This window comes from Seriola dumerili, unplaced genomic scaffold, assembly GCF_002260705.1.
Source record: "Seriola dumerili isolate Sdu_G_001 unplaced genomic scaffold, Sdu_1.0 BDQW01000003.1, whole genome shotgun sequence".
NCBI classification, from domain to species: Eukaryota; Metazoa; Chordata; class Actinopteri; order Carangiformes; family Carangidae; genus Seriola; species Seriola dumerili.
Genome location: NW_019174258.1, coordinates 17,814,571 through 17,832,129, shown reverse-complemented (window position 1 = coordinate 17,832,129; position 17,559 = coordinate 17,814,571). Strand labels below are relative to the sequence as shown.

Here is a 17,559-nt window from a genome sequence, read left to right as displayed (position 1 = left end):
AGAGGAGCACATTGTTGTTTCTGTGCAGTAGGTGTTCCTACTTTTACGCCTGATTTACAAGATTTGAATTCCTTGTAATTAATAAAAGACAGATGTATTTACCTAATGTAGATTTTGACACAGCTAGATGAGATAGGTAATAATGCAGGTCCAGCGACAGCACACATAGTCCTGATAATTTCATTTGATAATAAACCACATTACAAAAAACAGAGTGATGCACAATGACATGGAGGCTACTGGACAGTCTCTGCTCCTCTGGTGGTTTTTCAGCCTTGATCAGTTTTTACAGGACACCTCAGACACAACAGACTTTGACATGTAGGTCAAAGTAACTAAACCTATTCTGTACTTCGGTTTAATTTTATTACTTTATTTGAGGAATTTATACTTTATACTTGTACACTACTAAACTTCAGACAGGGAGAGGGTTTTGTAGACTGGGTTGGGGAAGGGGTGAGATTCATCATTTTAATTTAATAAAACATTTTCATGTGGTGTTTATGTGGCATATATACTCATATAGAGTAAATGAAGTAGATAAAAAGTATTGAAAGTATATTAAGTTGAACTGATTTCAGAAGAGATTGCCTGTAACTTTTATAATGAAATATAAAAACATTTGTCCTTTAGTCACGTCGAGCTGCAGTACCAACATTAGCCATTGCAGGCTGTTGGCGATAAAGGGCTAGAAGAAGAAGAAGAAGAAGAAGAAGCAGCAGCAGCAGCAGCAGCAGCAGCAGCACCACAACATGGCTACTTCCATGGTATACGTATAAACAATTCACTGTGTGACTGTATCTACGATCATTGAACAGAAAAAAGGATTCGGTGAACATGGACTCATATCAGCACCGGGGTCCGTCAGAGAAGCAGCCGCCTCTTGTCTATCCTGGCGGCTTTCTGGAGACCCCCTGCACCGCCAACAGGCCACCGCCTACCAGTGCGGCTCCTCAACCGCCACAGTGGGCACCTTCACCGGGATCGACACAGCGGGACTACGCTGCTCCTCAGTGGACTCCTTCACCGGGATATGGGGGTCATCGAGCCTACGAATTAAATTACCCCGCGCCGCCTCCCGTAGGAGGGGGTTTTGGATGGCCTCGCTTGGCCCCTCCGTATGGATTTGACCCCTCGGTACCTCCGCCTCCCTTCGGCCGTTCCCCAGGCCACTTCTCGAACACTGTACCCTCCGCACCGGTAAACACATACGGTAGCCTCCTGCAGCTTAGAGCTGGTCCTCACCCCCCCGAGTGTGACTTTCAGCCGGTGTCAGGATCCGGTGAGAACCGTCAGCAGGAATATGAGGATGTCCGTGAGGCTGGGACCCTATTCGGTGGCCCTCTGCTTCCTCCTTTTAGTCAGGACCACCACCGGAGACTGGGAACAATAACAGCTCAGCCTGAGGATGAAGCCGCCTCACAAAGGAGGCAGGACACCGTGTGGCTCCAACGGTTCATTCAAAGCAGGAGCAAAGTGTCGAAGAGCCCGCAGACCCTGGAGCAGCAGCAGCCACACCACAGCTGTGTTCACGCCTTGAGAGAGGCTGTGTACGGGGCAGCTCAGCTCCTCTCCGCACTCAAGGAGTCCTGTCAAACTCTGAAACACAACGTGGAGAATGACGGTGTGTGGGCAGACTCCTACCCAACTGTTTTACACATGAAACAGGAGCTCCAGGACAGAGTGAAGCTCCTTAGTCACGGAGACCATTTAAATGAACTAAAAGCTAAACTGAACCGTGTGGGGAAGAGGAGGGCCCGGAGACTGCGAGCCAGAGGTCTGCTGCAGCTGGAGGAAGATCACAGACAGGAGCGCATCGCTGAAAGAGAGGCTGCTATAGAAACGTGGAGGATGAAGCAGATACATGAGGTAGAGGAGAGGAAGAAGGTAAGATCACAGGGTTCAAAGATGGGGTCACAGCTGACGAGTTACGATTGGGGTTAATGAGTTGGCTTAATGGTCTATCACATGTTCCAAAATAGAAGAAAATTCATTCCACTGACTAAAAGCTGTGCTTCAAAGTAAGAGTACTTCATAGAAATGTAGTGGAATCGAAAGTACAATATTTTTCTTTTAAGTGTAATTGAGTAAAAGTCATACATACAAAAAAAGAAGTGGAAAATATACTTTCAAGTACCTACAAGTAAATGTACTTCTCTTTTATCGTTATCTCTACCAAAGGGGAAAAGAAAGCTGTAAAACAGAGTTTAGATCCGAGTTTGTAACTGTAAAAGAAGTAATTTTTTAATTTTTTTATTTGTTATTCTTTAGATTTCTCTTCACCTCTTGACAACATGGTAGCCCTGGTTTTTTATTCTCAAGCCTATGGTTCTCAATAAAAAATAAATAAAACCTGTTATCTCTAAATAAGTGTTGGTCTAGCAGGTATTCCATGTGTGACCTTTCCCCCCATATGCAGTTTGTGAGTTGTAACAGTTTTTCCGCAGTGAGCTGTGTGAACAACCTGCTGCTGTGACTCAGGTGAACGCTCGCTACAGGAAGTAGACTGTGTCTGACTTGACTGCAGTCGTTTGATACTCCGCCCCTGAAGTCACCAGCAGCTCACGTTGACCACCAAGTCAGGCGCAGTCAGCTGAAGTAAATCTCTGACGCACTTAAAAGCATGGAAGCATTGATGCTCCAAACACCTTAAGACGTTCAAAACTTAAGTTCTTTTTTTTTTAAGTATATTTTTTGGGCTTTTTATGCCTTTATTTGATAGTACAGTAGAGAGACAGGAAATGGGGAGGCAGAGAGAGGGGGAATGACATGCAGTAAAGGCCGTCCAATGCGGGACTCAAACCGGGGCCAACTGCAGTGAGGACTGTAGCCTCTACACACGGGGCGCCTGCTTAGACCACTCACCACACGACGCCCCTCAAAACCTAAGTTCTAACCTCAGGTTCTCAGGTCATCCGATGTGTGACGTGTTCTCGTTGGTGTAGATGTGGTGACAGTGAACTATAGTAGCTCTGTCACAGGAATGATGAGCAGCATAATGAATGGTGAGGACTGTTTGTGTTTGTGCACCAGGAGCAGGAGCTGAAGCTGGCTGCAGACACCGTTCTCTGTGAGGTCAGGAAGAAACAGGCCGATGTGAAGAGGATGCAGGACATCCTGAGATCTCTGGAGAAGCTACGCAGGCTGAGGAAAGAGGCAGCATCCAGGAAAGGTGAGAGGAACCTCTGTCTGCAGCCACACGGAGGACAATGAACCACCAACCCCTGTCTCACCACAGGCTGGCTTCATGTTAAAGTGATGGAGAATCACTGCATCACCATGGGATTTCAAATTTATCAAACTGTTGAAGCTTTAATCGATCATAACTGTGAGTGTGAGGGGCCCTGAATCCACTGCTGCTGCTGCTTTACAAAGTCGACGGAGAACATGCTGTATATAATGAGTTTTACTGGACCTTCATGTAGTAAATGAATCCACACAGTCAGCATGAAGGAGGATTAAAATAACAGAGACATATTATTATCATTATTGTTATTATTATAGTCAGATTATTATTGCAGATTCTTTCACAATGTCTCATTGTTTATTCAACTGATTCAATGAGACTGAGATAACAGTTTTATTAAAGGAACAAGACACACATTTAATCTCCACATGTTCCACCTAGTGCTGCTGTAATCTTCATGTTAACCTTTCAGTTCAGACTGGTGTCAGAAATGTTTCAGGTCTGACGTCAGATTTCCATTCATGTGACCAACATGTTAAATTGGCCTCAGATGAAAGTGAAGAGCTGCAGGTCTGAAAAGACTTTAGTGTGAGTCAACAGTGTGTGTGCGTGCGTGCGTGTGTGTGCGCGCAGGGATTGTCACAGAGCAGGACTGTGACGAGGCGTTTGGCCGTCGACTGGAGCAGCTGAGGAGTGTGATGAAGAGGAGGACGATGGTTTACTCAGCGGAGGAGAAAGCTCTGATGGTGATGCTGGAAGGAGAGCAGGAGGAGGAGAGGAGGAGGGAGCGGGAGAGACGGGTGAAGAAGGAGAGAGAGAGACAGCTGCACAGGAAGCACAGAGTGGATGTCATGCTGTTTGGAGGTGACACTATAGTTTAACAACAGTATGGACTGAGTCACGTGTGTGTTTTTATTGTGCTTCATTATTTTGTTTGCTCCACAGATGAGCTTCCTGTTGATTCTTTCCTGCTGCCGTTCAGAGAATATTACACCCAGGCTCAACACTCACTGCACGCTTTAATACAGATCAGGTCAGTTTGATTTCTACAGTCACCTTTATAATGTGTGCAGCATGCAGCAGCTTCTGTTGTGAAAGCCTCAACTCCGAAAGAAAACCAGGTTCATCCTTTCAACATGTTACCAGAGGTGAATTGTTATTAATCCTCTATTATCTCTCTCTCAAATTAAATCGTTATTGTGTCTGTGAATGTTCTCATTCGTCCAGGTCATAGTTATCTCTCTCTCAAATTAATTCGAAGGCAACTGGACTTGTATTTGTCTGTGGAAGACGTTTCGCCTCGTATCCAAGCGGCTTCATCATGAATGACCTGGACGAATGAGAACATTCACAGACACAATCCTCTATTATGTTTTCATCTCTCTGTGTTCAGCCAGCAGGTTGACCTGATGTCCCTGGGATGTGACTTGATATATCTGACAGGTCAAACATCAGTATAAATGTAGTAGATGTAGAGAAAGAGCAGGTTAACACTGTGAAGCTTGTTGAGTCCAGTAGACAGGGTGAAACAATCAGTACTTCACTTCTGTCACTAAAGCCCCTCATGTGAGAATCTTCTGTAGCTGTGGTACCATCTGGGGGTCGTGTTAAGAATGGCAGCACCAGGCTGTCTCACAGCAGGTGCTGTATTTATACCTTTCACAGCACAGACTGTGTACAGACTGTCTCTGTGTACAGACTGCCTCTGTGTACAGACTGCCTCTGTGTACAGACTGCCTCTGTGTACAGACTGCCTCTGTGTACAGACCCTCAGACTGCACCTTCAGACCCTGGACCTATGAAATAAAGGTAGAACAACTTGTCCTGACTGATGTGTTTCTCTTTCAGGAGACAGTGGGATGTGTTTGTGGTTGCAGCAGATCATCCAGATGGTTCTCCACTTCCCCAGACTTGGGTCCTGCCAGACCTCCCGTCAGACCAGGACTGGGCCTCTGCCCTGCAGACTGCTGACACGGACTGAGACAGACCCTGACTCACTGGATGTACTGTCAACTAGAGCCTGAAGTACACCTGTCAGCTGAGTGTGAAGCCTGTTAGCATGAAGCCAGCTGAGGAGGACGTGGACATGACGGTTGTGGTATCATTGTACTAAAGATGGACCAGGTTCTAATCTCAACACACAGATTTTTTATTCACTGACTCTGACTCAGCACGGAATAAAAAGTAAGAACAAGTTCATGTTGTTGTTTGGTTGAGACATTGACAGTTATGCATACAATGTACACAGTCCACAGGTGTACAAAGGTGAAATGATGGATGTCAACCTCCTGAGAAAATTTAGAACAGAAACTGCAGGGACATTTTATTTAGTGAAAACCTAAATCCATTCATATATATTTTATTTCACAGATAAACAGCTGCTGCTGCTTCCTGTAGTTTTGGAGAAGGTGAATATCTCTCCAGCTTTGTTCATATATTTCATCAGTTTTTATCTCAGTAATAAAAACATATTGTTTTTGGAAGCTTTTTATTCCTCTGCGCCGGTGACGGCCAGAGCCACATGCATATTGTTTTCGGGTTGTCCCTCCATCTGTACCTACATCCGTCTGTCCCATTCTCATGGACACGATATCTCAGTAACACCTTCAGGGACTTCTTCAAATTTGGTAAAAATTTGGCCTCAAGGATTAACTGATTAGATTTTGATGGTCAAAAGTCAAAGGTCGATGTCACGGTGACCTCACAAAACATGATTTTGGCCTGTGAACGTAATATCTCCAGAACTCCTCAAGTGAATCGCTTCAAATTTTGCACAAATGTCCACTAGTCCACTAAAGAAGAACTGATTAGACTTCGGTGGTCAAAGGTCAAGGTACCCTCAGGAAACACATATTTTTTTATGACTCTGTAATCTGAAACTAGTCTGAGTGGCGGAAGCAGACAACCACAGGGTGGTAATCCTAGTTTATTTTGTTATAATTCTCAGAAATTAGAAGAGGAAATAAAGGCGTGGATTTATTTACCCCCCAACGTGTTGTTGTTTTCTTGTTGTGTCCAGTCAGATAAACAGTGAGCTGAAACTCAGTATGAAGCTCTATAGACCCGAGGGAGCTGCAGGTTCATCACTACTACAGACTCATTTCACATTGACACAATAATTTGATCCATTGCTAATATAAAAATATTGATTATTGATATCTGGACCTGTGATTATTCAAAGCCGTTTATTAATGAGAACCGTGGTTTGGGTCAAAGGAGAACCGAGTGAAGAGTATCTGGAGGCGAAAGCTCAGGAAGTCATCAGCAGTCAGGAGTTTTTACTCCACTCGTGGACATGTGAGCAGATGAACCTGTGCTCCGCCCACAGGGACAAACGCTCTGATCGTACAGAATCATGTTTTCTATACAGAATCTATAGTGAGGCTCAAAGTTAATTCTTCACAAACAATGATCAATAGATAAGAAAGAAATTCCAGCTGACCTGAGATCAGAGTTTACAGCAGGGTCATACTGTCATCAGCTATGATCACACTTTACTCTCTGTTGGCTTCTTCTGTGGTGTTTGTGTGGGTGGACAGTAAATCAGCTAATGGGGTTTACTGTAGGTCAATAGATTAATGTTCCAGGTGGTTCTCCTTAAAGCACCTTCTCTAATTTAACCTGCAGTCCAGTGAAGCTTCACACACACACACCTGAGAGGATCCAGTGTCACTACAGCTCCGACACACAGGTAGGTAACATTTCTTCATTTTAATATTCAGATATAGACTTTAAATAAGAAAACAGTTCAGCTGTAAGTTTTTCTAGAGATTAGAGTGAACTTGTAGTTCATCATTCTTCAAAGGCATAAAATAAGAGAAGTCTAAATACCAGCCATTACTCCTCCTGTTAAACACATTACGATTTGATGATGAAGGCTTCAGAGTCTTTGGTTAATCTGACAGTTGAAGAGAAGTCTGCTGGTAAGAGTAAAAAAACACCTACACATGTTCTGTTTGTGGAAACATTTAATTATGAGAAGCATAAACTATTGATATAGAACTTTTAAAAATGTGTTACCAATTCATAAAATACAACATTATAATACATTAAAAATAATGTAAATGGGTAAAATACATAAAACAGTGGAAGTGAACAAATAAAACTTTGTGCTGACATTAATAGAACGTCAGAAGGTTGTACGAAGGGGTTTAGGATATGATAGAGATTCTGCAGACCTAAAATTCTAGACCTAAAATATTCTGTCTTTTCTTAAAGGAAGTCTGGTACTGGCTTTAAACTGGGCTGTGGGGAACTGGTCTCACACAGTGGATGTTATTTTTCTGGTAGCATTAGCATGTCAATAATTAGCATGTTTGTGTTTCGCACGTCAGAGACACAATGAGCTTATGGAGCATCTGTCCTCTTTGCGGGAGTAAGTCCTGGACCATCTGTCTGCCTGGTGTTTGAGTGTTTCTGGAACAAATATGTGATTAACTTTCTGAGGACAGCAGGGACCCTGAGCAGGTTTAGCTCATCACAGTCTGCCTTTGCCTTATGGTTCGGACCGTCAGTTTGACTGAAGCCTCATCTGAAAACACTTCATGTTTTTATAATGTAAATGCACAGTGAGCCCGAGTCTGTATGTTACCTGGACTGAGTGTCCTGCTGCATCATGTAAACACAGTGTTGTAATCTGTTGTAATCCCTGCACATCATTCGCTCTTCATTGTGTAACACTCCACAGATATAGAAAGGCAGAGGTGGAAGCACACAGGAATTCTGGGAAAGCAAATCTGGTTTAGCTTCTAGCTTTTCTCAGATCTATATGTCTCAACGTCTCACTGTGTTTGTGGACCTGGTCTACTGTGAGTGATGGGTGGGTCAAGGACCTGGTCTACTGTGAGTGATGGGCGGATTCTGACCCTGATGCAGTCAGCTGAGCTCTTGTTGTGTGGGAGTTTGAAGCATCCACAGTTCTCACTGTCTCACTCTCACTTCTCTTTGAGTGCAACACACACTCATGCAGGATGAAAGTCACACTTTATTTTACTGTACACTAACTATTTTACCGTAGTTTGTATCAAATTAGACAAAACTATGAATAATATGTTCTTTATTAGACATTAAAAAAACATAGTTATTCCCTTTTAGAGGCTACACCTAATTTATGCTGTGACGAGAACACTTAGACACTATTACACCAAATTGTACTCTAATTAATTACTAAACTATGAGACACCATTTTACAAGATAATAGTCTAATGAGAAATAAAACACAATGTCATACCAGATCCAAAACATGCTGCAGTTAGATGCTATTCTACAAATTATGCTGTAATACTGAATATTGAATACTTCCATCATGGACCTATAGCTTCATTAGACAGCTGTAGTTAGAGGAATGTAATGCCATATTAGAGAGTCCTAATGGTCCAAATGAACGAGTACATGTAGCTTTTAGCTGTTTCCTCAAATAGTGTTTAGTAGTGAAATAGTTCTGGTCTCATCTAGACTTTGCTGTGTCTCCATGTCTCCCCGACACTTCCAAGTTAAATCAAGTCTCTTGTGTGTGCGCATGTGTGTGCGCATGTGTGTGCGTGTGTGTGTGTGTCTCTGAACTGAGCAGTATGGACGGCGTTCCTCTGAAGATGCCTATCTTACAGGAAATCAGAGAAGACGTCAGAGTCATTGTCCCTGATTATCTCACCATCCTGCAGGAGACGGAGGTGAGTGTGGTGTTCTTTTTGTCTCCATATGTTCACTATGTGTGTAAGTGTGACACACACTACCTCAGCAGCGTGTGTCCGTGTGCTCTGTCCTACCACCACACACTGCTGTCCCCATGTGGCAAAGAAAATTAATGCAGCTTTACCATCAATGAAATGTCACACGTTCAACCGATCAAAATATTTTATAAAAAGTGTAATCACCAGAGAGACCTGAGTCACATGACTCAACTGAATAATCATGTCAACTTTAAAGGTGATGTTATGTCAGTGTTCACTGCATGTTTTGCTGCACCCATTAAGGTGTGCACTTTCCTTTAGCAACACCCAACACACAAACTCTACAAGACAGTCAGGGTGCTGTTCTCAACAGTGTGTCGTGGACTTATTGTGGACTTGAATGGCTGCTGATGTGGTTTTAGACTTTTACCCCCATGTTTTGGGGTTTTAAGGTTTCCACTGGTGGATGTGTGAAACTGTACTTCATCAGCCTTGACACCCTCTGATATTTTATCTAGCGCCACCAGCAGGTCAAATTTATAACTTTATGAAGAACTATATCTCAGTCAATGATTCTTACTGTGGCCCTCTAACTGTTGGATGTGGATGAGATGTGGTTCATTCATGCTCCCCATGCTGAACTGTAATAACTCTGGTCATGCGCTGACTTTTCCTCTAGCGCCATCATCAGGTCAACATTTACATTTGTCCAGTTCTTTTCATTATGACCAGATACCTGCAAAACTAATTCCCACCAGCCTGTTTGCTGCTAATTAGCAAATGTTAGCATGAACATTTAGACTCTTAGTCATGCTGTATGTCACCATGAGCTAACATTGAGCTAGCATTGAGCTAGTGTTGGTGATACCTGCACCAGGTGTTGAGGTATTACACATCAGATCAGTTCTCGTCCAACAGACTAACTCACAGTCCATGCTAATGTACAGACAACATAGCATCAGTGATTGTATTGTATTAATGTTATAAGTATAGAGATACTTGAAGGAACTGTTTCTGTCGGTAACGTTTTGTTTCTCCATGTGACAGTATGAGTTCAGTCTGGAGAACTGGGTGCTCACTGGGCTGCAGAATGGCTTCACCAGCCAGCACCGGCCTCAGCCCGCCACCTCTTCATCAGGACTTCTGCCATCTTGTCCTCCATACTGGATGATGTTCAGCAGCCCTCAGCAGAGCCGCCTGGCCAGCCGCCACAGCTCTGACTTCTGGGAGCCCAACCCTCGACAGCGCTCTCGCAGCCTCAACCCCGCTGTCCTGCGCACCAAGTTCACCATCTCAGAATCTGAGGACAAAGGAGAGACAGCTGCATGGAAAGCCCAGAGATGTGTGTCGGTGACAAGGAGTTCCAGTGGAGAACGTCCCACTGCTTCCAATCAGCGTGGTCAGCAGAAAGCCTTCGTCCCAGACCTGCTCAACCCTCCGGCCTGTCTGAGCAGCCTGCCACACCAGCGCAGGAAGAACCTGCGACAGTACTCCCTCTCTGCGCTGGAGACGTCAACACAACATAATCCCAATGCACCCAGCCAAGGCCAGAGCCTGTCCTCACACAGACCCTCTAGCAACAGGACCCCCACCACCAGAGCCAATACAGTTCACCAGCTCCCCAGCATTACCAACCACAAAACAGTAAGAGACAAACAGTTTAATATCTGTGACCAGTGGTGCTCCAGTTTTATTCACAGCAGCCATTTGAAGTCATAGTCTGACACAATGGACTTGTGAGTGAATGAGGACAAAGTGTTGACTTTGTATTTTAATGTGAAAGTGTTTACATCCTCAATCGATAAGCAGAGTAGGGAGTGTTTCCTAAGTATAGAGGACCATGGTTTATATAACAAAGTCATTTATTTACATGTAAACTACAGTTTTCTACAACATGACTTTCCTTTTCATAGCTCCAGGATAAACACCAGAGTTATCACTGAGGTCTCTGAACGCAGCTAAACGTTGCTATAAAAACATCCATCAGGACAACAAGACCAGAGACAGTAGTCAGGTGATCAGCTGATTTGACAGGTTGGAAACAGAAAACAAATGAAAATGTAGTTGTTCTCATGATCTTACTGTACGACGAGATGTTATAAGAAACATTACAGGTGAGTCATCGACTCTGACTGTTCACCTGTTTACAAGATGGATGATTACATGACTGCTACCCTATTGGACATGGTTTTGCCATAATTTTAAAATGATTTTATGACTTATTTTATGACTTTGGCAATGATTTTTTTATTACACTTAGTCATGACTTCAGCCATGAGTTTATGACAATTTTAGCCATGATTTTACAGATACTTTTAGTTATGGTTTTACTGATAATGTTAGCAATGATTTTAGCCAAGATTCTAGTGATGATTTTAGCTATGATTGTAGTGATGATTTTGGCCATACTTTACTGATGATTTTAGCCATGAATTTAGCAATATTTTGGTGATGATTTCAACCATGATTTTACAGATAATTTTAGCAATGATTTTGTGATGATTTCAGTGATTGTTTCATGAGTGCTGAGTATACAACAGTGTAGACATTCTCTGTTACATTTTACTTCAGTAGAAGAACAGAAGTATTGGCATCAAATTATACTCTTATTATTAATGTGTTCATCATGTTGCTGCTGGTAAAGGTGAAACACATTTGAACAACAAGCTGTCAACACAGCATCATGTGTTAGCAGTAAGATGGATCTGAAGAAGGGCTGAGAATGAACCACAACCACATCTGTGTGTTCATCACTACGAGCAACAACTTTCACACAGTTATTTCATCCTTTGTTAATAGGAAATTATGAATTAGAGCGGCTTTAATGCAGCACTTCAACCTCATAGTGACTGTTACGTCCCTTAGTTGGAGCTAGGGCTGACAGGAACCGTAACGTGACAAATCAAGAATTAAACTGAGTCAATGAGTACTAGAAGGTAGTTTATTGCACCCTGAAGGTCTCAACAAGTCAGTCAAATGTGGGGGAGGAAGGGACAAAGGTGGGGTGCCAAAGAAATTAACCCAATAAAACAAAATGAGGCCCAAGCTATCTTCATCTACTGAAACAAAAACACACAAAAGAAAACCTATCTACCTAATCTAAGAAAAGAGCCTCCAAAACAATACAGCAGGTGGCACCCACCACTAACCTAATGTTTCTAGACAAAAGAAAACTGCGTGTTGAGATGTACAGGGTACCCCAACTCACCTAACTCCTTCCTCCCACCACATACCTTCAGTACATCCCTTTTACATGAACACAACTGGCAGGCTTATCACTATCTGGCAAAATGAGAGAGAGACCTCCTCATTCAAGCTCCCCTTTTATTGGAGGACTCGAGGCAGATGATTGGCCACTGGGACAGCCAGGAGCTCAATAAGCCATCCTCCACTAGTCTGCTCAGGTGGAGCCCAATCACCAATCAGCACCTGGAGGGAAACCAAGTGAAGGAGAGACAGAGAGAGAGAGGGAGAAAACAAAAACAAACAGCCTGCCCTTGCCTGGCACATAACAGTGACTGTTTCAAGAAACAACTGAGGACTACACTATGAAACTAATATACATCCTACGACCTGTCATACTGTATTATATAGGATAAAGTTACAAGCCCTACAACCTGTCCGCATGCAACAGTCTTATGCTGCGTCATCCACATGGCCTCATAACTGAGAGTGTGGCTGAAGGAGATCTAATGCTGCGCTGTCTGTCTGCTGTAAAGATAGCCTTCACTCTGACTATGAATACAGCCTAAAGCTCAGGGTGTTATCTTTTCCTGAACCATTCTATAAATCTCCTCACATAAGCCAGGAAGAAGACAGGCTCCATTATGAATCCTCACTGCACAACACAGCACAATGGTTTATTTTCAGGTCTGACCCTTGAAAGTATAATAACCCTCAAGTCTTTGAATGCCCTTTAATTCTTTCTATGAATGTCAGCACTATGTTAGCTGGAAGAGGAAATCTATCCTCACCATCTCTTTTTTTCAGCTCACATTTCCAAAATGTTTTCAGGGATCTGGACTCTAAAAATACACTGTGAAAAGTCTGCTCCCCAAATCCAGCCAGGTTATAAGAGCTTCACTAGGATTAGCAGGTGGAAGTCCTCTGAAAATGACTTTCGCAGCAAAGCTGCATCTCAGGGTCAACCTGCTCCGACCTGCTGTCAGAGTCACACAAAGAATGTGAGACATTCACATTAAATGTGTGTGACTGACTCAGCAGAGTGGTCTCTCTGTCCTCACACACACACTCACTACAGTCTGTTGTTTCACAGTTGTCTCTCAGTCCAGACTCCTGCAGAAACTCCCCTGTGACCTCAGCCCCCCGGGGTCTCCCTTCGTCTGGTTCGGACTCGTCAGCAGAGCTCCTGTCAGCTCTGAGCCCGGAGGAGAGGGAGCTGCTGGGGGCCATCACAGCACGGGGCTACCCCCTCCGTACTGCCATCATCGCCCTGCAGAAGACGGGCCAGCAGACGCCAGACCAGGTCAGACCACCAGCACAGTCAGACCTGTGGTCTCTCTTTACTATCTGTCCTTCACACAGACCTCAGATAGCTACACACACACACACACACACACACACACACACACACACACACACACACACACACACACACACACACACACTCATAATATCTGATCTTATTGTCTTGGTTGACATTGACATTTCTCTCTCTTAGTCCAGTCGACAGAAAACATCAGAGTTTGTTGACCTGTGTTTAGACCACCAGCAGCACCGTGCGTGTTTTAATGCAGGGTTGTTTTCAGTCTTAGTCCAAGTAGCCTGGAAACACTTGGAAACACCTGTGAATGTTTACATGGCAACGGATAACTGACAGCTAAGAGCTGCCATTGCAGGAGATGTTTTGTATTTTGCATTATACAGAGAGTTCTATCTATATATGTGTCTCATCAGTGAAGCAAGGAGCAGCTGGAGGTGGGAATGAAAGAGAAATACAGTAAACTAAGCCACTTTAATCCAATGTAAAAATAGACCCTCAGAGTTTCCACAGCCTGCTCTGTAGCCTGTGCTTCCCATGACATTTTCTCTGAATAGATCACAGACCACAGGGAGAGCTAATGGGAAAGAGCATATCAGGAAGTTTAACATGAGAAAAGAACACATGGACACACACACATACACACACACACACACACACACACACACACACACACGAATCTCTGCTTGTTAGAATTCTAACACAGTGAATATTTGCTAGCTGCTACATGGAGAGAAATATTCCTGCTGGTTTTTCATGATCAGTGGTTGATGCAGAGCTTTCATCTGACTCACTGTTTCCTGCTTTTATAACATTTACAGTCTGATCTCAGATCAGCCCCTAAGTCATCATGAGCTGGTGTGTCAGCTGCTCTATCAGCAGGAAGAACCAATGACTTAATGAGAGTATGATTCTATGTCGCTGGTCAGGACTCTACAGGTCACTCTGCTCTCACACAGATTGTGTTTCAGCTCCTAAACCTGCAGTTAACACAAACTGCCTGAAGTCACTTCCACACGGTGGCTTAGTGTGAGCGATAATGGTTTTAAAGCTGTAATCCGTTACAGAGAAACCTAACATAACATGACATAACGTGAGCGTATGGTCAGTGGTGGAGAGTAAAGTAAGTGCATTTACACAAGTACTGTACTTAAATTATGCACTTGAACAACCAGAGCGCTTTTAAAGCTGGACCTAGACCAACTGAGACATTCAGGAGAGGGGTCTTGGTAAGAGAGGACCAAGAACCAAGAACCTGATGGTCACTCTGAGCTCCAGAGATCCTATGTAGAGATGGAGAAAGTTCCAGAAGAACAACCTAATGTCTGGTTTCCTCCAGACATGACTCTGAAAACTGAGACCAAACAGTTCGATCCTGGTTTCATCAGACCAGAGAATCTGGTTTCTCCCTGGAACTCAGAGAGACCATCAGGTTCTTGGGCTGTCTCTTCTCCCTGATGTCTCAGTCAGTCCAGGTCCAGCTCTAGAAGAGTCCTGGCTGTTCCAGACTTCTTCATGTCAGAATGATGGAGACCCCTGTTCTCTGAGGAACCTTCAATGCAGCAGAAATGTTTTTGAGCCCCAACACAATCCTTCACTTCATTTACAGAGTCATGATGAAGTGTCTGAATACTTATGTCAATATGATATTTTAGTTTTTACTTTTTAATACATTTGGAATATATTTCTCAAATTCTGTTTCCACTTTGTCATTATGGAGGATTGAGTGTATATTTCAGTATAAAAGAACATAACATGAAAACAGTGAAGAGCAATGATACCGTCTGAATGAACTGTATGACAGGTGAAAATGAAACTGTCTGAATAATATATCTAATAGTAAAACAGTCACAACTGACAATTTTCTGCAGTGAATAATTTTGCATGTAGTAATAGTAACTCAGTAGATCTCTACCTCTCACTGAATGTAACATTGTCCCAAAATAAAGATCTGTGATCATAGATAACAATAAAACAACTACTACATACATATGATGCAACAGGTGGGATTAGATGTGTGTAGTGCAGTTACAACAGGTCTGTGGTCAAAAACCACGTCTCCTCGACCTGGATGGAAACGCCATGAGGTCAAAGATGTGAAAGAGAATTCATGAGGAAAAGAATCTGGCCACACTGACACCAGGCTTTTATAAACCAGCTTTACTAATAACACGTGGTGGATAAATTCTCCAAACAACAACACAAACAGGACTGAAATGTTGAAACAACATGGAAAAAAATATATAAGGAACTGAGCAAGAGGCCAGAATAAATGGTAATCAAATCATTCTGACCATTTTTGTGAAGGAGAGACAATTCATTTTTAGTGCATTAAACAATAAAGGGATTTAGTGAAGTAAATAGTGTTTAGTTATGATGTTGATGCTGTCAAAAAGTCTTTCTTGCTCAGGAAGGTTCCTAGCTGAGTGAAGTGACCAGAAGTATCTGAGCAGCAGCCATGATCACAGCTGCTCCACTTCTCTAAATGGTGAGGAAAGGAGCTTCAGTGCTTCCTATCTTATCTCCTTTAGCAGAGGAAACATTAGACTTTCCTTTACCAAAGGAAAGTTATCTTATTTCAACATTTCAATCCAGTTTAGTTTGTTTTTGTGGACCAAGTGTTATAAATAAAGTTACTTCCAGATAAATTGGTGAGGGCTCAGGGCTGTTCCACTGTCAAACCATCAAGGACATGAGGGCTCTCCAGCAGACATTTTGAGCCCTTTATGCACACTTTCCGAAGTCTGCATTCCTGTAGACTTTGCTGAGGGAATTACCCAAAGTTCATAGCATTGTGTCATTAAACACAGGGTTACCATGGTTATCAGGGGACGTGCGGAAGCGTAAAAAACAGCAAACAACAGCCATAAAGTGCAAGAACAATTAACAAACAAGCATGAAAGGAACAAACCCTACTGTTAGCATTACAAGAAAGAAGAAAGAAGGACATGACAGAATGAACACAGAGCTCACTGTGATTCTGAGACTGAACTGTGGAGTTATTTGTCCTATGATGCCATGATGATGAATTCCAAATATCCAAATAGGATCAGATCTGATCCAAAACAGGGAGCGAAGGGAGGGAGTAAAAATGTACAATCAAAAGTCCCAAACCCACATTTGAATGCAAATGTTTTGGCATCGTCAAGGTAACGTGATATAGGTGATGTCCCATTCCTCTTTACACTATTTTAAGCTCTTGCAGTCACTTGCACTCAAACACTCACCAGGTGACGTCAATTAAGTCTGTGAGGGTTAGGGGTGGAATTGATAAGATTTTATTGTTACCAATGTCATTATCGATTCTGCTTATCGATCCGATTCTTTATTGATTCCCATATCGAGGGACGGGAGCCGGCTCCCATCGTTCACTTAAAAGAGCTGGCTTGTGGCGACCGACACATCACAAATATGTCCCTTCACTGCTCTGCTGAGACTGGGAAGCACTCGTTGACCAGCGATGTAGAGCGTCAAACACATGGCTCTCTCGGCACTGTTGATGGATCGAACCAGTTGGAACCGGTTCTCAACTGGAGCAGGTTCTCGATTCCCATCCTTAGTGAGGGTGTGGGTTTAGGGCTTGGGGGGGACATTAGGATTGGGCCTTTGACTTCTGACTGCAGCCCCTGTTCCATGGATGTATACATCCACGCCCTGTTCTTGAGAACGTCCTGTTCCTGAGAACATCGTCTTGCTGACATCCTATGATGAGGGACAATTTTCATTCCTTGGTTTTTGACCCACATGATATTGATGCGTCTTGTATGAATAAACCTTTATGTGTGCGTGTCTGCAGATCTTGAGTTACCTGGTGGCGTGTGACCACCTGTGTCAGCTGGGTTATGACATGGCTGAGGTAGAGGAGGCTCTGGAGATGTTTCAGAACTGTGAGACAAAGGTAAGACCTGCAGCACCACCTGAGCCTAAAATCCTCTCACAGACTTTACTTCATTTTGACAAAGTTACTGTGCTTTAAAGTTGTATAAACACATGACAGTTTCTTTCTCTCGAGGCCGAGGAGTTCCTTCACCTGCTCAGTCAGTTCCATGAGATGGGCTTCCAGCAGAACGCCATCAAGGAAGTGCTGCTGGTCCACGAGAACCACCGAGAGCGGGCCCTCGAGGAGCTGATGATGCGTGTGGCATGATGGACAGCAGATCCACACACACACACACACACACACACACACACACACACACACA

The 17,559-nt window shown here is 43.4% G+C and overlaps 2 protein-coding genes across 2 annotated transcripts; both read left to right on the top strand.

The window, feature by feature from the left end:
- The first annotated feature begins 721 nt into the window (after positions 1 to 721).
- Positions 722 to 5,786, top strand: pdcd7 (programmed cell death 7). The gene is made up of 5 exons (XM_022743691.1): positions 722 to 1,887; positions 3,034 to 3,172; positions 3,821 to 4,051; positions 4,133 to 4,220; positions 5,036 to 5,786. Exons 1-5 carry the CDS (start codon positions 838 to 840, stop codon positions 5,166 to 5,168), a joined length of 1,641 nt encoding a protein of 546 aa, XP_022599412.1. The 5' UTR covers positions 722 to 837; the 3' UTR covers positions 5,169 to 5,786.
- Positions 5,787 to 8,742: 2,956 nt separating this feature from the next.
- On the top strand, positions 8,743 to 17,504 carry ubap1l (ubiquitin associated protein 1 like; the record flags this gene model as incomplete). The annotated part of the gene is made up of 6 exons (XM_022742253.1): positions 8,743 to 8,856; positions 9,904 to 10,500; positions 12,921 to 13,020; positions 13,179 to 13,342; positions 17,154 to 17,255; positions 17,370 to 17,504. Coding segments are annotated over 6 exons (1,212 nt in total), but the record flags the coding sequence as incomplete, so codon positions are not given.
- Between the last annotated feature and the right edge of the window lie 55 nt (positions 17,505 to 17,559).